Source organism: Xiphophorus maculatus, chromosome 3 (genome assembly GCF_002775205.1).
Source record: "Xiphophorus maculatus strain JP 163 A chromosome 3, X_maculatus-5.0-male, whole genome shotgun sequence".
Classification (NCBI taxonomy): domain Eukaryota; kingdom Metazoa; phylum Chordata; class Actinopteri; order Cyprinodontiformes; family Poeciliidae; genus Xiphophorus; species Xiphophorus maculatus.
In genome coordinates this window covers 6046710-6073637 of record NC_036445.1, presented here as the reverse complement: position 1 = coordinate 6073637, position 26928 = coordinate 6046710, and the positions used below count along the sequence as shown (strand labels likewise).

The 26928-nt window shown below is 36.3% G+C and overlaps 2 protein-coding genes and 1 long non-coding RNA gene across 6 annotated transcripts; 1 reads left to right on the top strand and 2 right to left on the bottom strand.

Annotated features, from left to right (window-relative positions):
* Nucleotides 1–1805: 1805 nt before the first annotated feature.
* On the bottom strand, nt 1806–6874 carry LOC102230704 (yrdC domain-containing protein, mitochondrial). Its single transcript, XM_005796048.3, has 6 exons — nt 6634–6874; nt 4926–5121; nt 4669–4783; nt 4456–4575; nt 4249–4379; nt 1806–3229 (listed from the first exon to the last, which is right to left on the bottom strand). The coding sequence occupies exons 1-6, from the start codon at nt 6848–6850 to the stop codon at nt 3160–3162; spliced, it is 849 nt and encodes a 282-aa protein (XP_005796105.3). The 5' UTR covers nt 6851–6874; the 3' UTR covers nt 1806–3159.
* Nucleotides 6875–7779: 905 nt separating this feature from the next.
* LOC111608163 lies at nt 7780–8383 on the top strand. 2 transcript variants are annotated; one of them, XR_002752566.1, is made up of 4 exons: nt 7780–7799; nt 7877–7920; nt 8108–8206; nt 8279–8383. It is a non-coding gene; the product is annotated as an uncharacterized LOC111608163 (long non-coding RNA). The 2 variants fall into 2 exon arrangements; XR_002752567.1 differs by having other exon boundaries at nt 7783–7799; nt 7874–7920.
* A 50-nt stretch (nt 8384–8433) lies between these two features.
* Nucleotides 8434–26154, bottom strand: mtf1 (metal regulatory transcription factor 1). Of its 3 annotated transcripts, none has more exons than XM_023331367.1 (12): nt 26084–26154; nt 22879–22963; nt 21859–22385; nt 19295–19533; nt 17383–17514; nt 17065–17138; nt 16489–16622; nt 15672–15749; nt 14809–14911; nt 14093–14724; nt 12994–13063; nt 8434–12184 (listed from the first exon to the last, which is right to left on the bottom strand). In XM_023331367.1, exons 3-12 carry the CDS (start codon nt 22363–22365, stop codon nt 11703–11705), a joined length of 2451 nt encoding a protein of 816 aa, XP_023187135.1. In that variant the 5' UTR covers nt 22366–22385; nt 22879–22963; nt 26084–26154; the 3' UTR covers nt 8434–11702. The 3 variants fall into 3 exon arrangements, with proteins under 3 accessions (XP_023187135.1, XP_023187136.1, XP_005796106.1); XM_023331368.1 differs by lacking the exon at nt 26084–26154 and adding an exon at nt 25567–25601; XM_005796049.2 differs by lacking the exon at nt 22879–22963 and having other exon boundaries at nt 26084–26147.
* Nucleotides 26155–26928: the final 774 nt, after the last annotated feature.

The window sequence follows — 26928 nt, the reverse complement described above, 5'->3', positions numbered from 1 at the left end:
CCTGAGGACCGGAATTGGGAAACGCTGGTATATGTTAATTCACAAAGGATCAAATTGCCCCATAGCATCTCCATTATGTGCTTCATATAGCCATCAGGAAGGTTATTTAACCTGTGGCAGAAATTATTTAAATTGGTTGGTTTTCTGACATTGATCTAGCTATTGAGCCTAGTCCAGGTGCGCACAAAGCATGGCCTGAAAAATTATGTGCTGCTCTGAACCGCAACTGAAGAATGGTACAAATTGGGCCGGACAGCACAGATGATTAAAGTAGATTGGCATTTTTAAAAAAGTTTTAGGAGGAGATTTTCGCTGATAATAAGAAATCTTCTTTAAATTGAGAATGTTGAGTACAATACAAATTATTCATATTTTATCAAAAACGAGATTAGCATTTCTTATTACAAATATATAATTTCTGGCTCACGAGTCAGTATGAGGCTAGCCAGCATTTGAACAATGAACAAAGTGTTGAGAGGTGATATCATCATGGTGTGGGTTTTACTTCCAGAGACACATAGAAAAATGAAAGAGAGGAACTTCTTTCAAATTCTTGAATTTCACCTCAGCTTAGCAGATAGAAGATTGAAACTTGGACATAATGGGGTATCCCAACAGGGTAAATGATCCTGAATACACATAAAAACCTGCATTGGAAGGCATAAAGCAGGCTGACATTAAGAGAATAGCCATTTCAACAAGGACCTCAGTGTTGTTAAAAAAAATGTGCTGAGTTTGTGCCAGGAAACCAATCACATTAAATGAGCACGAATTCTGCCAAGAAAAGCGGCGAAACATGCCACCGCAGTTATGCCAAGAGAATGTTGATGACTACTAAGACTGTAAGATGGAGGGACAATGTTAGTGTGCATGTCTGAAAAAAATGTTTTTTATCTCTGAGTGAGTCACAGGTTATTGGAGACCATCTCTGCCATGACAGTAAAATAAATACAGCGCACTAGTAGCAAGTCAATGACAGGCCCAACACACAAATCTATTCACCATTTATATACGACGACTTAGAGGTAATTTACCTCAATACCACATCACTTCTGGTTTTTCTTCATCTGTTAGCAGAGGAACCTGCTGCCCTGCATTTACCTGATGTCTTTCTTTCCCTCCAAAACAGTTAAATAGGTGAATTCATCAGCATTGTCTGCTGAATGCAGAGTGACACTAATCAACCTGGATGGGAGGTGGCATAACACAAGAATATTGTCATCAGTTCAACTCAAATTTAAATTCAAAAACACTTCATTCATCACAAAGGGTAATTTAATTGTTCCTCAGGTAAGTAAAGCTCAGATAAAGTGTCTATAAATATTTTTATCTTCTATTCATTTTTTGTATAAGAAAAAGATGCACAAGACTAACAGTATCTTTTACTTAGCAAAAGAAGATTTAGTAGCTTATCAATGCTACAGTTTTTTTGGGTTTTTTACAATTAAAAAAAAGGACTTTGATATCTGTTAAAGCAAACCTTTCTGAATCAGTTGTTTGGGCTAACTTTAGTTTGGCTCTTTTGTGTATTGACTGATTTTCCACAAGGTCAGCATCAACAACTGATGTTGTTTGTAACACTTTCTTGTGAACTTTTAAAGTAATTATGAGCAATGTACCTCTAGATTGTCTAAAGGTCTTTCATACTTTTAGTTAACTTTTTTTTTTACTCAAACACTCCAGAAGGATAGGCTATTTATAGTTGAGACACTAAACTCTGTCCTAAAAATCCCCCTGGAATCAAATTTCTCTTAACACATTAACCACATTACTGTCAACTTATGAAATAGTCCATTTTTAAATACTGATTTTCAAGCAATTTATTAGTCATCAATAAAAAGATAATTGGTGAATACTTGGCGTACAGCAAATCATTGCCTCTGACATATTTTATAACAGGAACGATTTCACTAAATACCAGGATTAACACGGATATTTTAAAGCAATAGTACAACAGTAGTTGCATTTTTGCGTTATGTCACACACACAAAGTATCCAAAGATACCCCGTGACTGCTTGAAGAGTTACAGTATGTGTTCTGTTTTAACTCAAGTTTTAGGTTGGGTAAGCTGGTATGAACTAAGACTGCATTCAAATAAAATTCAACAAATTCTATATATATATATACAGTACAGACCAAAAGTTTGGACACACAGGTGTGTCTAAACTTTTGGTCTGTACTGTATATATATAATTCAGACCTGGAATATGAACAAATATATAACAATTAAAAGTTAGAAAGATGAACATAGTCATCACTGTCCACGTCAGGCTCACAGTCTGTCGTAGGAGTTTAACTTTGGCACAAAATACTTTAATCTTTCGGAAATCAAAATTAATAATCCTTCTTGTTTCATTTGACGTTAACAAAAAACGTAAACAACACTGGAATCATTTTTTTTGTGTGAAATCCATACGTTATGTGATTTTATTGTCCATGAATATTCGTCGAGAAATATGTACTTTATATATTCTTTAAAATGTTAGCAAAAATAATTTTAAAGGCTTATAAAGTTTTTAATATACAGTTAAAAGATAAATAAAGCTTTTATTATAGTAATATATTAAACAGATGATGAAATTAAGATACAAAAAAAAACGCAGGTCCAATTTAGGATGAAAGTAGACAAATGGAACAACAATTGGTACAAAAAAGAGGAACTGGAACAGCATCTAATAGATTATTAAACTTAATAACCATAGAGCGAATTTGAAACTGTCAGGTATAAAATATCTGTGGCTGAGTTACAATAAAACACAATTTATTGAAGTCTAATCCTTTCACTGTGCTACAAAGGATAATTTAGGCACACAGTAAAAACTTTCACAACATGAAGAGATTTAAAGAGAAAAATATTACAGAAGATTCAGCTTACTTCATTTATTGAATTCCTGAATAAAGAGACATGTTGAACCTCTACACCACATCATGATCAGAGGTTAAGCAAAAAATAAAAATAAAAAATAAAAAATTACAAAAAGAAAAAGCAACTCTCAGTTTAAGAGAGCCACCATTTGTGATGACAGACTTAGGTTTTCCCTACATGTTTTGTTTTCCATGGGAACGTCCAGCTCTTACATTCTTACTTCCCTGAGTACCTTTGGGTCAGAACAGGTTGTGCGTCTTAGCGTGCGTTTGGAGTGCGTAGAGTTTAAAGGTCATTCCTCCTTTGAGTTCTCTGACAGTCCGTATTTATGCTCCAACACGTCAAGCGTGGCAGAAAGGGCACTGAAAACAGAATTAGGGTCATTTGTCGTTTAACACACCAAGTCCACTTCAGAGGGAGCGTTGGAGGTTTTAGGAGAGGGGGACGGCGATGGAGCTCAGAGTCAGAGAGGCAAAAATAAACACAATGTGACGAGCTGACTCTGTGGTATTTAATCCAAGCTGGCAGGCATTTGTGGGGAGACTGTAGTAAGCTGAGGTTATGTTTTATCAGAGTAATTAATGTCAAACTGCTGATTAAAGTATGTCCTTAACTTTAATTGAAATTCCTATTCACAGCAGGATTTTTACTGAGTAGATTTTAACAATGTTGTAGTGAATTTTTATGAGAAAATAATATGAGCTCCTCTGTAAAATCCACACATCTGAAGCCAGTTTGCTTAGTTTAAAACTTTAAACACCTGTTTTAGAACATTAGACCACACTCTATTAATAGGAATTAATCTGCATAAATAAGAAAGGATGATGTGTTTGGAAATCCAGAAATGATTACTGCAGTTATTACCTAAAATAATACAGCAGAATTTCTACTAATTCTAGTGCTACTAATCATTGCTCAGGACATTTATTGGTACCCCTAGTAAAAATGCATAGAAAGTCTTAAATTCAAGTATAGCATTTTCTCACACATGTGAAATGGGAAAAAAAAATTGAGTATATTCATTCACAGAAAAAATAAATAAATTGTCATCAACAGTGGCACAATTATTATTATTATCCCTGTTGTCAATGTTGTACTGTCAACATTGAAGTTGACCATTTCACTTCATTCAATTTCTGCAGATCATCACTTCTGCTTCCCTGACTTCTGACTGTCTATGTATTATGTCTGTGATGGGCTAAATGTTAGCAGAGTGGGGAGCACTTGGTAAAAGGAAGCAAATATTAAGGGTGCCAATAAATGTGACAACCCTATCCCTCTACAGAAAAATCTAAACTTTGAGTAGAGAATGTGGTAGTAGTGAACAAAACTTCAAACAGCAATACTTAATCAAAAAACAACAACAACAACAAAAACTTACCAGCCTGATCTGATGACTCTGTATTTATCTAGTATCGACAGATCAATCACAGTTGACCCCTGCCGGGTCTGGTCTCCTATTGGTCCTCCATCCACCACCACAGCTAGTTTTGACCAGAGCTCCTGAAACTCCTTTAACAGGAAAACAGCCATATTCAGCTTACCAAATGCTGCACATGATTCAAAAAACAATGTTTCTGAGACTTACATGTACTTCCACTGTGCTGGTATTTGAGCTGATGTTGGCACTTGTCAGTGCCAATGGTTCCCCACACATCTGGCAGAGGCGCCTCATAAAGGCATGATCAGGAATACGAACGCCTACAAGCTAAAGGACAAAACAATAACAGCTGACAGCCTACAAGGACACATCACTTGGGATTTTATTTAAATGCTTGTCCAACTAAAGAAGAAGACTTACTGAAGTAAAAGGATTGAGATTTGTATTCAGCTTTTCAGATCTTTCAAACACAAGAGTGACGGGACCAGGCAGTAAATCACCTAGAAGATCCTCTTTCACCTTCACCTTACAGTACCTACTCAGGAAACAAGAGGTTAGTGGTTCCCTACTTCTTTAATAACTAAACAGAACATGCAGTGATTTCATGAGTCCAAAAGAGAGAATTAAAGGACTCTCCTAAGTCAGAGACTAATCAGAACTGAGATCAGCACACTCACTGATAGATATCCTGAATTTCTCCAACACAGATCGCCAGCGGCTTCTGTCCGTTCCGTTCTTTCACTTCGTAGATTTTTTTGACGGCCTCAGAGTTTTGGGCCAAACACGCCAGACCGTAGATAGTGTCTGTCGGCACTGCAACAATGTGACCGTCTTTCAGAGCTTTCACTGTGCAGCTCAGGATTTCAGAGTCATCTGAGAGGAAACAAAACCGTAAGCAGATATAATCAATAGCATGATCTACAGCTCTGATGAAAAGTTTACTTTTGTTTGTAACTGGCATTAATAAATACATTTTTTGGGCCTTTATGGGTGCATTGATCCATCTTTTGATCTTTTCTTCAGTAAAAGATGTATCATTATATTAACTGTCATTGAAAAATATATACATAACCACCCCTACAGTTTTTGATTAGTTATCCTATAGCAAGTTGCACCTACACTTTTTATAGCAATTCCCCTGCTACATCCAGTTTGGCCTGAATGGGAATCAGAACCAGTTCCAGTTTAATGGCCAAGATAGTGTGCACAAACAGAGAATTTGACTTCAGTTTCACACGTTCACAGCATACAGACATTAAAGATGAATATATAAACCTAAGAAGAGATAACAAGATGAAACAAACAATTACATACACATATGGGGATGTACAATGCAAAACTGCTGGAGCCATGAGTTTCTTCAAATAAGACTGGAAAATCACTTGTTCAGAGTTGCCTTTGATTGTAGATTAATTGTAGTTTTCTTTACAATATTCTATGATGATTTTTATGTCAACATTTAAGAAAATGTAAAGTTTCTTGTTTTATGTTTTCGTCCGGTAAAGCATCTTGAATTGCCTGTTACTGAAATGTACTTAAAGCAGATGGGTGACAGCAGCCGATCACATTGTGTAAAATTCACACAGACTCAACAAAATTAGACAACAGCGGATTGGAAAAACATGGACTCCTCTGATGATCAAATGATAGTCAAAGGTTGCCATAAAAACAACATGAAACCGCAGATCCAGCCTGCCTTGTGTCCATGGTTTATGCTGGTGGTTGCATAATTGTTTCGGGAGATTTTTCTTGGAACAATTTGAAACCCAAAGTTTAAAGGACATTACTATCCTTTAAGATACATTATGTATTCTATTTGAGCATTTCTGCTCACCATCTCCATCCCTACATGAGTCACAAAGCTCAAATCATAGCAAACCGGTTTCTTGAACGTGACAGTAGGTTCACAGTGTTCTGCAGTAGCTGTGCTGCCTATATATGCTAAACAGCAACAGAGTGATGACACCACACCAACAAGTAACTAACAAAGTGACCACTGAGTATATATTTTTGTCTAAAATGTTTGTGAATACTCTGACGCCGTGAAACCTTAGCAATATGGTCACCGTGAGAATGGCATAACATTCAAACTAAACTAAACATGGAAACAACAGACTGGACACAGTTATTGCTTAAAAAGTTATTTCCATTTTCCAATATTATGGTAAGACAGAGATTTCATCTTTAATTCACTTTGCCTTCGCAATGCTTGACTGAAAAGGGTCCATTAGATAAAAAAAAAATAAAATCAAAGTTAGCAACACTTTCAGAAAGCTAACGTGTTTTTTGGTCAAAAGTATGTGTGTTAGTTAAACTCTCCCCTGCTCAGCTACATCTACAATTTATATAAACTGACTGGGATACTCTTTTATTCCGAGTAGGTACCTGTTTGGGTCTCTCGATGAACCGTCGGCCCGTTGGAGGTTGGCGGGTACAAGCGGAGCAGTTTAGTCTTCGGTTCTTTACACATTTCGGTTCCGAGTCGACCAGCGACCGCTGAACAGTGAGATCCTCTATATTTGATCAACCCAGCAGCGACAAATCCAAACGAACGCATAAAATCAAGCTGAACTGAAACACACGCCGGATATTCCACTAACATGGAGCATGTTGATGCCTGATGCAATGACAGAGATTTTCCGGGTTACGCCTCTAAATTATGACGTCACTTTTTTTTAAAGGCACAACTGCCTATTTGACTAGAAACAAACTTGATAAGTCAGACAAGTTCTTTCATTACACTATTTTGTTCATGTTTTTTTAACAACACAAAAAGAACAAAATTAAAAAGAACATAAAAGTATTTTTCAAAGTCAGATAACTATTTAATTATTTATTACCCTAAAATTCACTTATTATCCATGCCAAGATATCCGCAGAACTGGAGAAGCAAAATTTGATAAGATTAAATTATTTATATCAAGGCCCAAAACTACAGAGCCCGCTTTTTTTCTCCTCCATGTCCCCTTATGCCGGGCTTCGAACAAAAGAGCTATAACCCACAAAATAAATAATTCCCAAAAAATATTTTGCATATACGATTATTTAATGTTGAAAATAAATAATAATAATAATAATAATAATAATAATAAATTATATTATGAATGTGTCAGTAAGTTACTAAAACAATTAACTAAATGCGGAAACCTTACATGAAAAAAACATTTTATATATCTGTAAAAATGTAACAGTATTTCTTTTAATATATAGTCCTCCATTTTTCTTTCTTAAACAGACCCTAACATTAACCTGCGCATAGTAGATTGACCGATCATGTACTAGTACTTTCCCCACCCACTGACCGACCCACAATATGCAGTTCAGTAATTTATGAAATGTGATTACTTAAATGTATTATTAAGTAATATTACTAGAAAACAAATACCTATATTAGCTATATATTTTTGCGTTTATTGGATTGTTTCACGTTTAGGCATTACGTCATCACGCGGTAGACCAATTAGGAAAATGTAAAGCACCTGTAACTGCTTTAATAAATACCGACGGACTAGGCCAGTGAGTTGTATGTACGGCCATGGATTCGGACACAGGTAAAATCAGTTTTCTTCGATAAACAAAATTAAAAACAGTAAGTAGTTTGTCATTGTAATTATGTTTACTTTAGCAGGTGTCTTAGAGGATGCTGTTGATCTCCTGGACTTGGTGCACCAGGTCAGTTCCAACATTAAGAGCTATCTGTCCAAACTGTTTCAGGAGGTGAAGGTAAATAAATGGGTTTAACTTTAAAACAACCGTTCTGGAGTCCAAGTGTTTAGTTATGATTATAGCTTGCAGGTGCTTTATAACCCAAAAATAATGCTTTCCATATACACAAACAAAATCTATCTCAATGCTGCAGGAAGTCAGTGAAATTTCTACCAGGATGGCTGCCCTGACAGACAGAGTAAATATGTGTAACGCTGTCTTGGATGACTTGAAAGCACTGAAGGTCTTACTGGTGAGTATTTATTTATTTTTAGCCCCCAATGTCTTTCTTGCATAACGTCTACTAATGCTGCTTTTTCTGCAGGACAAATCTCTACCAGATGCATACTTAAAGTCACAGCCAGAACCTGGAGAGCCACTTCCCAAAACGTCCCCATGAAATGTAACTGAATAAAAGTGGTCAATCCTGTTGGGTGTTGAGCAACAGTCAAAGCACACTGAATATGTAATGTGACATGAATAAGGTTTTATTAGTACTATATTGCTCTCAAGTCATAGGTATTTATCACTTTGTACGAAACAAGCAAAAGCAAACATTTTCACATTATACATTCTTTAAAAAATACATATCTGTAAGTTCTCTCTTTGGGTGTATGACATTCCTTTGGAAGCATATGGTTTCCTATGTTAAACTGGTCATTTGTGGGAGAACAAAATGAAACATTTTACACCCAGCATTCTGCTTCCAAATGTCAACAAATAAACCAATTTCTCATGTAGCTGTTAAACAAACCTGGGCTGTGAAACTATCGCTAATGTAAATATTGGCAGCATTAAGCTTTAGTTTGTAGGATAAAAGCTGACAAAGTATGTAGTCAAACGGATACGTTGACAAAATTCAAACACAGAGGACCGAAGAAGAGAAAGCTGTATGTTTGACTAATTCTTAAAACAGAATTCTTCTCTAAAGACCTCTTAAAATAAATCAATTTCTTTAATAAATCAAAGACAACTGCAAAATATATGGGCACTGTACCTGAAATACACTCTAAAGTCCATATTCACACTCTTCATGTCAATATGCACAAGTCTGCAGAAAACTCAGTTTTTGCCTAAGAACTGTATATGCAAATCATGTAGAAGGCAAAAAGAAGTCTTGAGTCAATATTTAAATTCCAAATGCCACCTTAAATTGCATAGTTTTGTACTATAAATTGACAGTACATGTAAAAATAAAAGTAATGGGTGCTTGGCTTTCTTGCAGTAGTTTTTAAGTGTGTCAGATTTTTTTCAGACATTTTCAAATGCAGGGAGTGATTTCAAGCACTATATCAGTGGGATTCTGAACACTGCAGTACAATATTAAAAAATGTAAGCCACACATTATTTGTATATTGCTTTAAATGAGTTTACTTCTGTTCAGGCCTTAAAGAACTGTTTAGCATGCTGGGGAGAAATGTTGCTTTGGGTTTGAGCCAACTACACTTAATATGCTTAAGGTAGAAGCAGATTCTTATTCAGCGCTCGACTAAAGTATAATTTGTGAAAGTAGGCACCTTTTAATGAACCGATACTAGGGGACAAAGTTGTTTGAAAGCCAAAACATTTAAATTTTTAAAAGTTACTTCCAAAGAGCTTTGAGCCAATACATCTTGTTTACACACCTGTTATAATTTAACATTTTTGACAACTATGTTGGATCTGTAATTTAATTTTCAAGCAGTTCTGATCACCAAAATGACTAGGACCAGCTTGAAAACAGTGAAAAGGCAACTTTTGAAAAACCTTTGCTTGAGTCCTTAAGCATGGTTACAAGAATATGTTCTGCTTTTACAAAAATACAAAAAAAGGGTGGCTTAACTTTTTCAGTACTACATTTAAATGAGTCCAGCATTGAGTTTACTGACTCAAGACAACATATCCTGATTATTGTGCCTCTCAAAGATGCTCTTAATTGATGTAAAATGGCCAAAAACTGCCAGATTTTCACATTTTAACTATGACCATGAATTAAAAGTCAGCTTTCTGTTCCATCATATAGCAATTCATTACATTCTTCCAAACATCCGTTGTAGAAAACAAAAACTAGACGTTGTGAAGAAACTTTTCCTGTTTTGGCCAAAGTGATCCATGCAAGAGATGAAAATCAATATTTTGACATGTTGAAGGAAAGATGATCAAGGCAAAGAGGCTTGTAGAATGGTTTGTTAGGCCAAGGAGCTTCCATATCAAAACCTGCTAGAAATAATGCCTTGGTTCTGTCATCATTGCATTGTGTCCCATGTGAAACAATACTTATTATTAAATTATACTCTTACCAAAAGGCTATAAGTTACATTTTTTGATACAAATGGTGACTGTACAGAAGCCCAGTTGGTTATAGAACAATTCAACTAAACAGCAAAAACTCTAAACTGCTCTACATAAATGTGATTGGGGTAGGGGGTGGGGAATGTAAAGATGCAGGATAGATTAGGTTCAAACTCTGAGCTCAAAATTCTATACAAAAATACAAATCCTGTAATCTACAAGGTTCTCAAAGAAGCTTACACTAAAATGTACTCTATCTACAGTTTCCAGACACCAGCTTTTAAATGCTACTTTACAGCAGTTGTATACAAAAAAGTCTGTAGTGGTGTCGCCTCAGCTAGCAAGCTGTGAAATTATTCTTTTTACAAGAAAGTGTGCAAAAAACAGGGAAGAGTGCAGCAAAACATAGGGCTACTGCAAGTGTGAGTCTTCTGAGAAAAAGAAACACGTCTAACGAACTCAGGGAACAGGGATCAGTTATGACTTGATGCATCCCTGAGAGGGTCACGGCCCTGAAAAAATGGGATGGTGACAGTAGTTGCAAACTAAGTGTGGTCATATCTTGGAGATCCTTGACAACAGTTTGCTTTACTGTGCATTAAACTAGAGGTTAATCTTTTCACAAACTTGCTTTCAGCAAAATTCGTTAAGCATGTCAGTAACCAAATAAGGAAAAAATAAAATAAAATTCAACTTAAAAGCAACCTGATTGAAATAAATTAGATTAATTTTCTACTCTAATAAAGTAGAATTTTACCTGTATATTAAAAGAATCAAGCATTTAAATAAATTAACATACAAAAAGTTAAGTTAGTTTAAGTTAGAGGCAACTTACAAATTGACTTAATGCCGTTTAAAAGACAGGCAGAACTAATCATAGGTTCTTCTCAATCAGTAATCACATTTTTCTGATTACATAAATTTTCCATTAAGAATGCTAAAGAAACCACTTCATACGAGCTATATGATGCTTTAAATCAAACATGATTAAAGTAAGAGCAAATTCCTCCAATATACAGTGCATTCTGGTCAGTTGCATACCAGTTTGAAGCGTTCGATACGGCCTACAGTACAGTACAAAGATATAGAAATATTTTTTTTCGTTCTGCTCAGTTACACAACCTTTTTATATTATCAGTGCTTTGACAACATTTCATCAGTTCATGAGTAGATATCAATAGGATTAATATATACAGGCAATGTTTTCCACAAAGGATCAACTGCTTCTTGTCAGAATTGATTTGCCTAAAGGCTGCTAAATCTCTGTGAGCAAACTAACTGCAACTACTGCAGAAATCGAAAACGTACTCCTAGTTTGTACAGGTTTGTATATATGCCACACAGTGCCATACAGAACAGAATGCACTGCACAGACAGAGGGTTGTACATGCACAAACTATACAGGGTGAAGGACGAGGCATCTGCTGGAAGAATCATTGGAGCTGTGGGTGGAAAAGTAAAACACGGTGGAAATTCTCCTAAGGACCGCTGTCAGTGGTCATGTTGAAGTCATCCGCAACCAGCAGCAGAGCTTCGATGTTAGCGGCTGTCTCGGGACTCTGCATGGACAGGAAGTCTGATACGTCCATATTGGCTAGCCCGTCTGATGTGGGTGGGTGGGTGGCAGTGTTGCTCACTATAGGGGAGAAACTCTGAGCTGCAGTGGAGGAGGAGGAAGAGGAAGAGGTGGGGGCTTCTGGTCTTGGCTCACCCACCTTGGAGGAAGACTTGGGAAGGCAGCAAGACGAAGATGAAGTGGTTGAGTGTGGTGGAGGCTCAGATGACAGCTGGGGAGTGGGCTCTACAGTTTGCTGCTGTGAAGGGGCTGAAATGACGGAGGAGGCACTCTTTGCAGTCTTGTCTTTCACAGAGTCCCTGCAGGCACACTGGCACTGGCAGGACTCCTCCTGTTTGATGATGATGACAGGCAGGCTGAGGCCAATCTGCTGGACAGAGTTACCTGAAAAAGAAACGGCTCCAACTCAGGCTGCTAATATAAACAAACAATTTACAAACTCAGTACCTTAGGGAGTCATTTAAAAATTCATTTTGGCAACTCCATTAAAAAGTAAAACTCTAAATCAGCCTTTTTAATTTGCTATCTTACTGTCACCAATTTATAGAACTCAAAGCAAAACTACATAAAATAGGTCCACATAAACCACATTTCTATTATTCAAAACTATCAAGACAGCATCTTGGTGGCCCACAGAATCAATACGTTGACTGACTATTTATTGATCCAGTATAAAAGATAGAGGTGGGTAGATTCATCCTAAATATTGATACCCTGTTGGTATAAGTGTTAATTCAATCCTAACTTGATAAGATCGATACATAAATTTCAGATTCCCTCTTAAAATATTTTTAGATTCGAATTGTAGTTTCTCAACTCTATCATACAAAAGATTTTGGTAAAAATTTGGCACTTAATTTAGAAAACAATGCATACAAATGTGTTTCATTTTTATATATCTGTCCTATACATATGTTATTAAAGTATTTTGTGGACACCTGTAAACGTTATCTAAATTCAGTTCTAGGTTTTAACAAAATAATCCAAAGGAAAAAACACAAAATGCCTGAAGGTCAGAAGTTTGATATGTAAATAGTAAGTATCAATATTTGTATCAATAACAGCAATACTGACCCTATTTTTTACTTAGTATCAGATTGACACATTCGCTACTGGATCACAAAACACATTCTTGATTTAATATTATTTTTAGCAGATGCCCCAAAATATACAGAACACATAAAAAGGCTTACCAGCAGTTCCTCCAACTGGTATGGCTGTAGTAAAGAAGACCTTTTCCACTTTTGGAGCTCCTTGGTGAGACTGTTAAACATCAAAACAGGGTTTTTCAAGATTTAATTTTTGGAAAATTTAGATTTTTTTCATCATGCACTATTTGTGTTTCTATCTTTCAGAGTAATGTCAGCAGACCCAGGGCTGCAATATTGTTTAAAAATCTTCTATTTATTTTCAGGTCAACTCTACGACATATTATGATATATTATTAGGGCCAGGCTAAGGTTTATTTATCTATTTTTTTAATTATGAGAGTAAAGTCATATTACAAGAATAGGATTATGGGACATTGTCAAAATAAAATGAGAATAAGTTTGTAATATTAGGAGAATAAAACAGCAATTTTATGAGAACTTCGCAACAAAAACCTAAAACACTAAAATGAAGAATGTTGAGCATCTTGTAAAGTTATAATTTGGTATTGGTTGTACAGATATGTTATTTAAATTTTAACACATCAGCATCAAATTATTACCAGTAGGAGAACTTTGAAACAATTGCGCAAACAAGCGAGTCTAATTTGAAGAAAAAGCCCACATGAACTAGGCCAGATCTCAGTAACTATAAGCTTTATTCCACTTTAACATTACTTTTTCTTGCAAGTTTAAGACTTCTGCTAAAAATTAACTTTGTTCTGTTCATTATATAACTATATTTTCATAATAAACAATTACACAAAAAAGTTGTATCCTGGCCCTAATACTTTGTTGTACAACTTTCAGAGGCGATGATAAAAGCCACTTTTTGAAAAATTTTTTGGTCATTTGTAATTTCTCTATAAGATAAGAAAGCAATTTAAAGAAAAAGTTAAAATCAAAAATCGGGTCTGGTATAAAAAAAATAAAATAAAACTGATTTTCTTTTTAGCCCATATCACCCAGAACTGGTCCAAGGTAAATGAGTGTCATAATAAAAAATTCCCAAAGACTTAGAGATGCTGAGCAGGCAACGTCTCTGTGGAAGCTAATCCTCAATGACTGCTACATTACTCTCAAAAAAGATTCAGCAAAAAAAGTGACATTTGTTATGTTAACCCTGGGTGTGTGCAGTACTCACTGCTTGCTCAGGGTTCTGCTGGCTGTTTGCAGCGCTGCTCAGGATCCATTGGAGGTTCTGGTCTGACATGACAAGGCTGGGCTGGAGCACGTTTGGGGTCGACGCTATGGTGATGGTGGCAGGAGCCGAAGCCTGGCCGGGGCCGGTGTTGGTGACAGCGCTGTTGGCCAAAGGCACAGGTTGAGGTGCAGCTGAAAGTCCATCAGCTGTGGAGGCTGCAGAAACTGGAGCTGCGGAGGTCAGAGCTGGAGAAGAGATGGGCTGCGGTAGAGGAGAAGTCTGAGTAGCACTTTCCGACTGGAGGAATGTAGGTGGCAGTGCCACATAGTGTTGAGAGGTGACATGGTTTGGTGCTTGGACAGGAGCCGGAGGCACATCTGAAATCTGCTGAGCCCCACTTTGCTGCATGAAAGGGGGGTTCTGTGTGGAGCTGACACTAGCAGTCACAGGGACAGGCGTGTGTGCCTGAGGGGAGGAGTTTTGAATATGTTGAGAAGAGGCCTCCAGGACAGCAGCGTTGTTGGAGCAGGATGATGAGGAGGTAGGATTGACAGAGAACGAGATTACAGACGAAACATCAGTCACGCGTGGTTGGATAGAGGTCTCTATGCAGAAGGTTTCACCTAAATTCTCTAAGGAAGAAAAAAAACCCAACTCAGCCATGACATCTATGTTTGTTACAGTTTAAACACACATTTTTGATTCTGAGATCTTACTGGTGGGATGTGGGTCATCTTGGCTGATGCTATTTTCAGGACTCTGGAACATGAGTTCAAAGATTTTTATAGGAGTCACGTTGTTGAGGTCCAGGTTTTGAGCCTGTAAAACAGATCCAGAAGCATCTCAACAAATTAAGAGGGTCATTCAAAGGTGTTTTTTCTCATAGTTATCAAATAAAAAAAATCAGACTCTTACAGTCATCACAAGTCTTCATTCTTGCTCATTGTAATATTTATCATTTACAGCTAATGAAAACCCAATATTTGGTTTCTCAGAAAATTTGAAGATTTTAAGACCAATAAACTCCATTGAAATAAAAATGCAATTTTCATCAAAGGTATATCTATGTTCTGTACAGCGTATGATTTAAATACTCAACATCAGACCTTGATATCTAAATGAAACTAAATTTACTTTCATCTGAACAGATGACTTTGGACCACTCGGCATCAATAATTTGTCAGCATAAGATGCTGACGTCTCTGGTTCAAGAGCAAACAAACGTAGTTCTGTGAAGAGCCAGCTTCTTTAGCAATGTCCTTATTATTGAATTGAATATTATAAGTAATATTCAAGTTATTTAAACTTATTTTTTAGATTTATTTACCTGTAAGCTAAATATTCAAAAAAATATAAAAGTGTATAATTCAAATACTGAAATAAAACAATTCTAGTTTGAGAAGAGCTTGCATCTACATATAATATCAATCAATAAATAAATCAGTAATTAATAGGAGAAAATCTAAGGTATCCAATTACCTGGCTCTGTAATACAGCCACTAATTTGTGATTATTTTGACAGATCCTCCATATTAATCCAAACTGCATTCAACAAAGATGAGACAACAGATCCACTTACATTATTGATGTTCTCTCGTAGCTCTGAGTCAGTAGAGATGAGACTTAAGTCACTGAGGCACAGTGAGTGATTTGCATCCTATAATAAAGGAATAAAGGGTCAATGAAAAAACAAAATCTGTTTTAAACCACATACTCTATTACATGATGATGCCACAATTTACATTTTACATCAGAAAACGTTTTTGAGAGACAAAAACTCAATTAGAATGGTGTTGCAATAACAGTGGAACTTTTAAGTACGATAAATCATTCATAAATCTGGGTCTTGTTGTACACTTCTTTTCTATTTTCAAAATCAGCCAACTGCCTCGACAAGATTATTTTCCCCCTACTATCAGACATTTGAACAAACATTTCTTTCCCCTTTCTCGAACCAGGAGAAGAGCTTACAGTTTCTAATTCTGTTTTAGTGACCATGACAAAATACTGTCAAAGTGAGAGATGTTAAGATAAAAATCTGAATCTGAATAAGCACTGGGTGACTGAGGACTTTGAGGGGACTGCATTGTGTAAGTAACTTTATTTATAAGTGTGGTACACCAGCTGGAAATAATAAATCAAATTAAAAGTGGTATAATGAAAAAAATTAATGATTCAAAAAAGGTTTTATTTAACCCCTAAAATACATCCCATTAAGTAATAAAGCTTCGCTTGTGAAATTCTTTATATTTGAAAATAAATTAACTCCATATTTACAGCTCATAAGCACACACACAATGATTTCAAACAGAGCCCAGCTAGATTCACACTTGTCCTGCACAACAAACTGCAAACAAGTGTTTCATATTCCAAGATGCTGCCGTGGAATGACTCACTTCAGAGTGTGGGTGTGTGAGGGTGACAGTGAACGGCTGTCCTTTGTCGTGGCCCCGGATGTGACTCTTCAGACTGTACTGAGTGCTAAACGTCTTTTCACAGCCATCACTGGGACAGTTGAAAGGCTTCTCGCCTAAAAAGAAAAACGTTTGAACAAGACAAAGGGTCTAATTATGTGCTCAGTAGGTTGTAAAGAATACACAGTGCCTTGCAAAATAATCCCTATGCTTTAAACATTTTTTTATTTATTCCATTGCAGATTTGACTACATTTTTCAGGTTTTAGATGAAACCTCTAGCAGTTTTTTTTTTCCAGGATTGTCCTTTATTTAGTACCAGTCATCTTCCTGTTATCTTGAACAACTTCCCTGTCTCTGCTATTTAAAACAATTTCCATAATATAATGTTGGGACCCCCATGTTTCATTGTGGGGATGATGTGTTCAGGTTTATATATTCCACCACTGGACTGTCCTGTCTTGTTACATTTACAATCATAGTTTACTCTTTCAGTTTCCACTTGATGGAGCTTCCATTGGACGTCCTGAGACGTCCAAAGTTTGGAATAAATATGTACCTGTGTGTGTTCGTACGTGTGTTTTGAGATGATGACTTGCAGCAAAGGCTTTCCCACATCCATCATGATCACACCTGTAAGAAATAACAGAAAATGACTCAGCACCTTAAAATAAACTATTGATTATTCATCCAGAATAGACCCAAGCCCATGTTGCCCATGTGTAAACATCAAAAACGTTCATTAAAAACAGTTTGTGAACACCAGCGAACAGTGATGCATCCTATCTCCACTGCCTTCGGGTGTCTATTAAAGCTTCAGTTCCCAAAGTTGTAGACAGAAAAGAAATAAAACTGTGGTTTTAATGGAGATTCTCACCGAAATGGCTTCTCCCCAGTGTGAGTACGAATGTGCTTCCTCAGGTCACTGAGTGTGGTAAAGTACTTTGTGCATCCCTCCGATTCGCAGTTGAATGTTTTGCCTGTGTGAAGTCTCTGGTGAGCTTTTAGCCTGCGAAAACAATCAAGTGTGACTTATTACACCTCTTTAATGGCAGACCTACAGAAAATAAATGAGGCAAAACATCAGTTTTATCCAGTATTTGTTTTTTTACCCAAAAACAGTTATTTTCACATATTAAATTTTTTTTACAATAGTTCAAATTTGGCAAACAAGAAAAGCATCAGTCCACACCCACTGACTGCAGTGTTACAGCATCTGGGTGGCAATAGGAGAAGACAGAGGAAATGAATGTCATTAAGGAGAGAATCCATCCAAGTGTTGCATGAGATGGTTCCCTGGGGTAACAGCCTCTGACACATAAGAGATGCTGACAACACATTGCCATCAAGAACAAGGCATTTATGCTACAGCATCTGGAGAAGCCAGGCGGCTATGGTGTGAGATGAGATGTACATCTCCAACTATTGGAATACAGTGAACCCTCGTTTTTCGTGGGGGTTGCATTCCAAAAAGAACCTGTGATAGGCGAAATCCGTGAAGTACCGGTAGTTACCTTTATTTTTTTACAATTATTATACAGCATAATTAAATATTCTACATTGAAACCAAAGAACAAAACCTGTTTTCAGGCCTAAGCATTTTTTTTAACAAATAGAACGCTTTCTTACAAATAACTACAGTAAAACAATCATTGTAATCATCAATACAAAGTACAGTAGGAGAAATTGTGACTCGTGTATTTCACTGTTCCTCTGACTGTGACGCTGTGGCCTGACTCTGCTCTCTAGTGTCTTTTTCTTCTGAAGCCTGAGGTGCAGGTGTGTTTTTTCAAGAAAAGAATATTGTTATCGGTAGTTGTTGTCGCTCTTTTTTCTTCTGGGCAAAAATATTTGCCAAAATTTGCCAAGCTGCATATTTAAATACCGTAACGTTATTGGCACACAGGTAGAAAAGAAGCGCGGAAACTGTTTAGCCAATCAGGACACAAAACACAAGGCACTGTGAAAAAAAAAAACTGCACAAAAAAACTCCACGAAGCAGAAAGGCCGTGAAAGGTGAACCGTGTTATAGCGAGGGTTCACTGTACTGTGAAAAATAGGTCTCTATTTTTTTCCAATCATTTCAGAAACTCACATCTTATATAGTCATTACATACAGTGAAATATTTCAAGCCTATTTTTCTAATAACTTTGATGGATATGGCAGACAAACTTATTTAATTCATTTGTAATGAATTAAAACACACAGGTGGACTGTTTATTAAATAGACGACTTCTGAAGGCAGTAAGTAAGGCTGCATATCAGAGTAAGGGGGGAAGGGAGTACAAATATGTTCTTTTCAGATTTTTACTTGCAAAAAAAAAATCAACAAACAAGTATAATGTTCCACTTCACAATTATCAGCCACTTTGTGCTGATAATTTATTCAAGAACATTTCAATAAAAGTTATTAAAGTTTCTTATTGTTACATAAGTAAAATGTGGTAAAGTTCAAGAGGTGTGACTATTTTTCCAAGACACTGCAAATACATTTAACCTATGATACATTTATTATATTATATAATATGATATACCGTATTTATTATATTGTAAAATCTTGGATATCATATCATATTTCTCAAACCTTTATATTTGTTTAAAAGGAAATAAAAATTGTATGTAATTCTGGATTAGGGATGTATACAAAAACATAGTGCAGTTATTCTTGCACGATGACTGGTTTGGCCTTTAAATGTAATGAGTTGCAAACAAAAAAGCAATGAACAAACAGCAGCAGGAAGAAGAACTAAACCTGGCACTAAAGAACTAAAGAAGGGTGGAAGCTCACCTGTATAGCGTGTTGAAGGCCTTTTCACAGCCCTGCACGTCACACTCGAAAGGTTTCTCCTTCGTGTGAACGCGGACATGGATTTTGAGACTATAAGAGGTGAGAAAGGCCTTTCCGCAGCCCTGCTGATTGCACACAAAAGTGTACTCGCCCCGGTGTGTTTTCTGGTGTGTCCGCAGGTTTCCTGCTGTGCTGTAGGTCCGAGTGCACCCTTCAAATGTGCACTGATAGCGTTTTACCTGAAGCAAAAAAGAGAAAAAAAGGCACAATATTCAAGCTTACTGAAATAACTGCCCAAGAAAGAGTCTGTGACTCATTTTTAAACTTCACTGAACAAAAAATAAAAGAAAAAAAACTGTAAACAGTTTGTTGACTCATCTCAAAAATACCAGACCATTATATAGGAAGTGACAATCTGTGACAGTGCGACCTTTCAGAGGAGACTTGAGCTGAATGATTCAGCCACATGTCAGTGTTCGAAGTGGTTGAGCGGAAAGGACAGCAAAGATGACCAACCTCCTATGCAACGCATCCATTCAATATTGTTTCACAGCACCAATGACCAGTGCAGCGCGGCAGTCTCATACAACTACCCCAGGGCCGCGTGAATAACAGCACTCTATTCACCGTTCAGAAAAACAAAACTACACTGTTGTGAACACAAAGCCAGGAAAAGAACCTTTACATTACAGATGGCCTCCCTGACAGAAAACTGACATCATCTCGTTTCATTTTCGTTCTCAAACTTATTTAAAGAGCTAAAACGTAACAACAGAACAATTACCACAAAAGCAGGACAAGAGAGGTTACTAAATGTGTAATGTGTCAAATGAGAAACTCACAATGCCGAGGCAACTTGTCCAGAACACAGAGTTATAGGGAAAAGAAAGTACACCCTTTGTTAGTTTTGAGGTTATAAAGTTAAATAATCAGGCAGATAAACAGATTTATAATATTGTTTCAATCAAGCCTAAGGTGCACAAAACCACACATCACAGACTCCACCATATTAAGGCTTCAACTAAAGATTATTTTACTAATTGATTATTCTGTTGATTATTCAGATGATTACTCAGAAAAAGAAAAAAGAAAAATTGGCACATTGTCCAGATTTTTTATGGAATCGTTTAAGCCTTTTTATACAATATTAGAAGTACATTAAAAATGCAAAAACAATGTTTTTAAATAAGAAAATAAACATTTTGTTGCCTAAAATGCAATAACAGCATTCCTTGGCCATTGTGGCAAAAGATCTGCATATGCAGCTAAAAAAATATACATATACATGTAACATCAACATGTGAAAAGATCTGCATTTCTGGTCAACTTAACATCAACACAGTGCAAGACTGATCTGTTGATTATTTATTAAGCAATTAATAAATGGACAGCAATAAAGGTGATTTCTATTTAAGAGAATCTGAACAAGGTGACGTTAAAACTAAGCCACTTGACTTTCTGGTTGCCCTTTTACTCTGTAAATCTGGGTATGGGTAAATCTGTAAATATTGGTAAAACATATTTACAAAGTTCTTTTTTAATTTTTTTACCTTAAATGTAATTTTTTTTTTCTACAGTTGGCTCTTTGAGCTACACTCTTTATCTTCACATGATTCACTGAAAAGTTTTCTGAGTAGTCCAAAACTCAGGGCATCATCTTGTAACCTAATCTTACTTCAAACTCCCCGATCTGTCTGTCGTGTTCCTTGGTTTTCACCACACTGTTTGTTCACGAATATTCTCTAACAAACTTCTTAACTTAACAGTACATAAAATACAGGTGCAATAATTACTCATTTAAGAGATAGTTGAAAAAAAATTGGTCACATTAAGACTACAAGTAACTGAGATTTTATATTCCGCCTGCTTGGATGATTAAAAGGTGAGACTACAAGTAAGATCTCCTTAATTTTGTTTTCAACCAAATCCAGACCTAAAATGTACGGGGATCTTATCTGGACTTAATGAATACCTGAGAGGATGAGGACAGCGCACCTGCTTAAGCTATTGTTGGAGTATTCACACTACAAGTATTGCAGCTTGTAGTTTGTTAATTAGACTTATATAATGTTTTTATGTCTCTGAGTCATTTCCTTTGAGATACGTGCCAAAACCATGGGGAGATTTACAGAGTAAATGAGCAACCAGGTTAGTTTCTGTCTTCCTGTTTGCTTCAAACCCTTCTTTGAGAAATTGCATTACAAACTCCAGGAGAACAAAAACAGCCTTGTATGTACTCATCCCACCTGCTATGTTATACGTATAATAAAATTAAGTGGGGAACACTCCCAGTTCACAACATGCATTTTTTTTGTTTGGAATTGAATTAAACCTGTCAGAAAAATCTTTAAGCCTTTCTAGTGGACCAATTAGCCACAAGTGCTGACAGATCTCATGCAAACAAAGAAAACCATTCCTTCAGCAAAAAACAACTAAAGCCATGTCCTACTTTAACAATAATCAATAAGAGACCCTACCCTAGTAAACATATCACACACAGGTTTGTCTGGAAACAACAGCGATACGTCCTTTACATTATAGAACATACATGTGTATCATCTTACCTCTCTCTGCTTGGTCTCTGGGCACTCAGAGTGCAAAGTGAGTGTAGCGCCCTCTATGTTGCGAGGCATCGGCGTGGAGCCTGGGTTTATGGTGAACTGGATCTGATCAGGAGAAATCGTGTGGTGCACATAACCCTGAGACATCCCGTCGGGGTCGGCCATGAAGACCAGAGATCCCTCCTCCTCGTCCGCATCGCCCTCCCCTTCAGTTAAAAAAGTGACTCCATCTTCATCGCCTCCACAATGCCCCTCCTCTTCGCCTTCCTCGTCGAGGCGGATGGGGTCTCGCTCGATGAGCACGGTGGTGCGGTCATAGACGCGCCCAGACGAGGATGACGGCTCGGCGATCAGGTCGTCGTCTTTGTCATAGTGGATCTTGTCGTCCTCTTCTTCGTCTTCCCGCTCCAGCTGGTCCACCTCCACCTTGAAGTACATTGGCGCCTCTGTTCGAGGGCCATTCTCACTCATGGTCCCTGTCGCCTTGCCTTCCTTTGCAAGAAGGACCATACAGTGGTTGAATGTGTTACCTGAAAAATGAGAGATAATTATATTTGGCCTTGATTAGTTGATAAGTTACTATAAGAAAAGGCGAGACCATAACATAATTAAAAAAAATATTGGATTTAATCAGAGTGACATTTCATTAAATAAAACTAAGTGTGTAACTATCATCAAGGCTGCAGGTGGCATTGACGGAGTATGTTACTTGCATGCCAATGTCTAGAAAATGCTCCATGTGTGCTATTTTAGGAATTTTCAATGAAAATGTAATGATACCAAGAACACATAACAACATAGTCAGAGATGACTGTTCATGTTTGATATGACTCTCAAACAGTGTTTGATTTGCACGAAGATGAGTACAACTATTTAAAATCAGCCAAATAATCTGTTAATTGATGGTGTCACCTGTAGGGCATACATCAAGAAAGTTGATACATAAACATATGCTTAGTTAGTTCACAAAAGATTTGGTTTCTTTTCAAAATTGCAAATAAATAATATTATTTTATGACTTGCCTGTAAAACTTTGTTTGGAATACAAATGCAAGCTGAAAATCTTTTAGTTTGACCACATAATATTCTCCATTCCACGTTAAAGAACCTTTAAAAGAAAATTACAAATATAATTGTTATTCTGTCCAGGAAAAACGTTTGATCATTTATTTAATGCTGCTAACCATTTCATGGCAACATATATTAAAAAAATCATTGGAGATGTAGATGTTTTTGTGATTTTTCAGCCCAACAATTGATAGGTCTCAAGTTATATTGAGGAGCAGAAATTACACAATATTTTTGGCTCTTTGGTGATCCTCATGTTTCAGGAAGACAATTCTGGTACTGAGAACATCCTTTGACACAAAATCTGTTCATCACATCCAGATTTGTAGATAAAATTCTTGCCAAGTTAACCTGCCAAGGTAAAGTCTCAGCCTGAACAGATGAAGCATTTTTCACATCCAAATTCACAGAAAGCACGCTTGTCATCTTACTGAACAAAGCCCAACAATGTGTTCTGTCTAAGAAAGAGGATGCACTAAGGCAACTTCAAGGATGCTATTTAGTGTTGTGTCCTTCCTGTAGTCCTGTTCTGAAATATTGTTAAAATATTTTGCACCATTTGTACAAAATACAATGAAATCCTATTGAAGGAGGAATTTGATCAAAATCAGGCAAAGATGGAAAAAAATAAAGAAAATCAACATATTCAAAATTGATATGAAAATAAATTGTTCTATGAAAAAATATATGATCCAAAAGAGCATTAAAAGAACTTGAAAGGACACCAGAATCATTAAAACCCAGCCAAAACACATGGCACTTGTAATAGCCCTTCTAAATGATCAAAATATCACATTTGTTACAGCTAAATATGACAATTTCACTACTAAAAACAGTGAGAGAGAACATTTGGCTTTGAGACAAAAATACATTTCATCTTTACCATTGGAAATACTTGAAACATGAAACAGTAAACATAGAAGTTGTTTTGGAAGAGACAGAGGAGCCGATTAAATAATTGCAATTCAAGTAGCAGGAGGCAGAAGCTCGCTGGTGGAAACACTGGGGTGTGAAAAAGTTTGTGTCCTTGTATTTTTCTGCTTTAGTTTTGAGTCACACTCAAATATTTTGGATCATATAGCAAATGTCAAAATCAGACAAAGATAATAAAAAAATAGACTTCAAATTGTGATAATTTATTATGGGCAAAAATGCTATCCAAACCAAATTATGTAGAAAGAAAAATTATAAATCCCCCCACTAACCTAGTAATTGTCTGTTATTAACTGTTTGCAATAACTTGCAATAGATTAGAAATTGCAAATTTTGGAACACTCTTCCCTACAGAATTGCTTAAGTTTAGATCAATTTCATCAAGATTCTTGAGAGGCTTCTCCAAAATATTATTTTTACTATCATTATTATTCATCTTTACTATTTTTTGAGCCATCCAGAAGTTAACTTGCTGCTATGCCTCGGATTGTTGTTCAACAGCGTCACAAAAAAAATATGCTGGAGCTTAAGGTCAGGATGTGATGGATAGAGATTCTCTACCTAGATTTCTGCTGAAAAGTAGAATTCATTCTGTCAATAATTGCAATTATACCACCGCACATAGTGGATCAATGCACAGTGGTTGGGTCACAGGTAAAATGTTGCAGCCCAACTTTTTAGCCGCAGATTATAATGAATGACATTTCAGTTAGTAGTATAAACAAAACAGCCAAATGCGACTCTAAACAACTGACTTTTTAGCCTTGATTAAAGTAACTCAGAGCACTGGCATTTTTTTTTTTTTTTGCAGATTTCTGGAAGTTTCTTCCAGATTAGTCAATCAATCAATCAATCAATCAAATTTTATTTGTATAGCACATTTCAGCAGCAAGGCATTTCAAAGTGATTAGTGGAGCATAAAAACTGAATGCTGCTTTTCCGTGTTTGGTTCTGTTTCATCCCGTGGTTTATAAACAAACTAAAGTATTTTGAAATCTTTTCTCTGAGCTACAATGAGCCAGTGTAATGACTTTAAAACTTGTTCTCCTTTTTAATAGTTTTAGTGAGAGCGTAAGCAGCAGCGCTGTGGATCAACTGCAGCTTGTCTGATTTTTTAGGCAGTCCTTTGAAGACACTGTAGCTGTAAGCAATTTACTAAAGATAAACACATGCATGAGTTTCTCAAGATCTTATTGAGACATTATTCTTTTAATCCTAGAAGTTTTCTCCAGCTGAGGTTGACTTTGTATATAGGTCAATGAAAGTTCAGGACTGAGTCCATCACAACACCTAAATTTGGAGCTGTCGTTTCTAGCTGTAATACCCAAAGCACTGTGCACTCTCGTGATATTGTTGTGTAATAATACAATTTCTTTTAAGAAATGAAACGTTGGAGAAACAGGAGAAATCTGTAAGGAGGCAAATGCATTTTCCCTACAGCATCTCTAGAGTGAGTTTAGCTGATTTTACAGAAACGTAGACAGTCAAATCAAAGTCTAGAACTTTCTAGAGCCAGTTGGGTAACAATTCAAACAGGGACTGGACACAACTAAAAACGATTTACAGTGTACTAAACCTCATTACAATCCCCAAAATGCAATTACTTTGAACCTTCGTTTCGATGTCCATTTCTCATGACAAGTAGAATCAACTATTTTCGCAAGCAAACGAGTAAAATGTTAGCTAAATATAAACATTTGGAAATCTCACCAGCAGCCACAACTGTTCAAAAGTTTGACAATGCAATTTCCTTGATTTCTCCAAATGTCAGAACTAAGGTTGTTAGCCAAACACCGTTAGTTAGCAAACTCTATAAGTAGCTAAGACAAACCTGATATCTCAATTTATTTACAGCGTTCCTCCGTTTTATTACTCAATTTAGCGCATTTGTGCGTTTTCCACGTGTAATAACTCCACTATAAACAAACACGATTCTAATTTTCTCGATAACTCGGGAGTTAAAAGTCAATTAATAGATGCTAGTATGTTAGCATTGCGCAAGCTGTGTCAACTACATATTTCACATCAGACATAGATGTGCTAGGCAGCAACTCTTTAGCTCACGGCTAAGCTAAAGTATTAGCTAGCATCGCTAATGTCGACAGTTGACATCTCGTACCGACCGTGCTGTGCAGATAAATGGTTAAATGATGTTAAAACGACAAGACGACACACCAATGGCAAAGTTTAGCTGGTACAAGGAAATGACAACAACATACATATTTACCTTTCAAAACGTGAGCCCTGTCCCTAAGCTCAGGATGGCAAGCACTTTCTTCCTATCTCCTCCCAGCACGGGGATGCCAAACAACGTCACAGATCATAGCTATTTGTGATGAATTATGGGAAACTACATATATAACTCGATCATAAAATAATTTCCAAAGAGCAAAAATAAAAAGTTATATCCTTCCCACACAGGATATGCCAGCAGAAATTAACTTTCACTATTAATTTGGCAACAAATTAAATGTTATTTTATGTAAGTGCAACAAAACCCTGCATATTCAGCGTGGATTTCATTGGATCAAATCATCTTTACATGTCATACACAAAAATACTTTATTAATCGTAGGAGGACATAAAATGTAACTCTTATGTTCTCCAGTGAGATGTAGATGCTGATGGCTGTGGGCAGCAGGCATCTCCTGCAGCAGTCTGTATTACAGCGGCTCCAGTGAAGACTGAAGAGACAGCTTTTGGGTTTTTTCATTAAATATTTTTCTTCTATTCATTTGACTCATAAATAATTATATTCTGTATATAACTTTAATTTATGCATAGTCCCATTTATTAACTACAATTTTTACAAAAGTGCATTAATTTTTTCTATTTATCTACACCATAATCAGTGTTTTTCCTTGCATGCCAAATGCTTATAGCCCCACTGTGTTGTCAACCAAGTACCCAGCTATTGGGTAGTTTGTGGTATTTTCAATTCTTTTCAATGGATGTGAAACTATGTTGCTATGTTGTTAAAAATGAGGGACTAATTTGTTAACAGTAATGTAAAGCTGAAAATGAATATACATTTTTTTCTAAAGTTGTGTATAATGTACTTATTTTCTAAAA

What these genes read in the sequence shown, in the direction of transcription:
- LOC102230704 (XM_005796048.3), bottom strand. Translation starts at nt 6,850, where the DNA reads ATGTTAGTGGAATATCCGGCGTGTGTTTCAGTTCAGCTTGATTTTATG. An exon ending in CCAGCACAGTGGAAGTACAT is followed by an intron (nt 4,380 to 4,455) that starts GTAAGTCTCAGA and finishes TTCCTGTTAAAG; the next exon opens with GAGTTTCAGGAGCTCTGGTC. An exon ending in AGAGTCATCAGATCAGGCTG is followed by an intron (nt 3,230 to 4,248) that starts GTAAGTTTTTGT and finishes TTCTGTTTTCAG; the next exon opens with TGCCCTTTCTGCCACGCTTG.
- mtf1 (XM_023331367.1), bottom strand. Translation starts at nt 22,365, where the DNA reads ATGGTCCTTCTTGCAAAGGAAGGCAAGGCGACAGGGACCATGAGTGAG. An exon ending in GCCTTCAACACGCTATACAG is followed by an intron (nt 17,515 to 19,294) that starts GTGAGCTTCCAC and finishes TTGTTTTCGCAG; the next exon opens with GCTAAAAGCTCACCAGAGAC. An exon ending in AGCAGAACCCTGAGCAAGCA is followed by an intron (nt 13,064 to 14,092) that starts GTGAGTACTGCA and finishes GATGTTTAACAG; the next exon opens with TCTCACCAAGGAGCTCCAAA.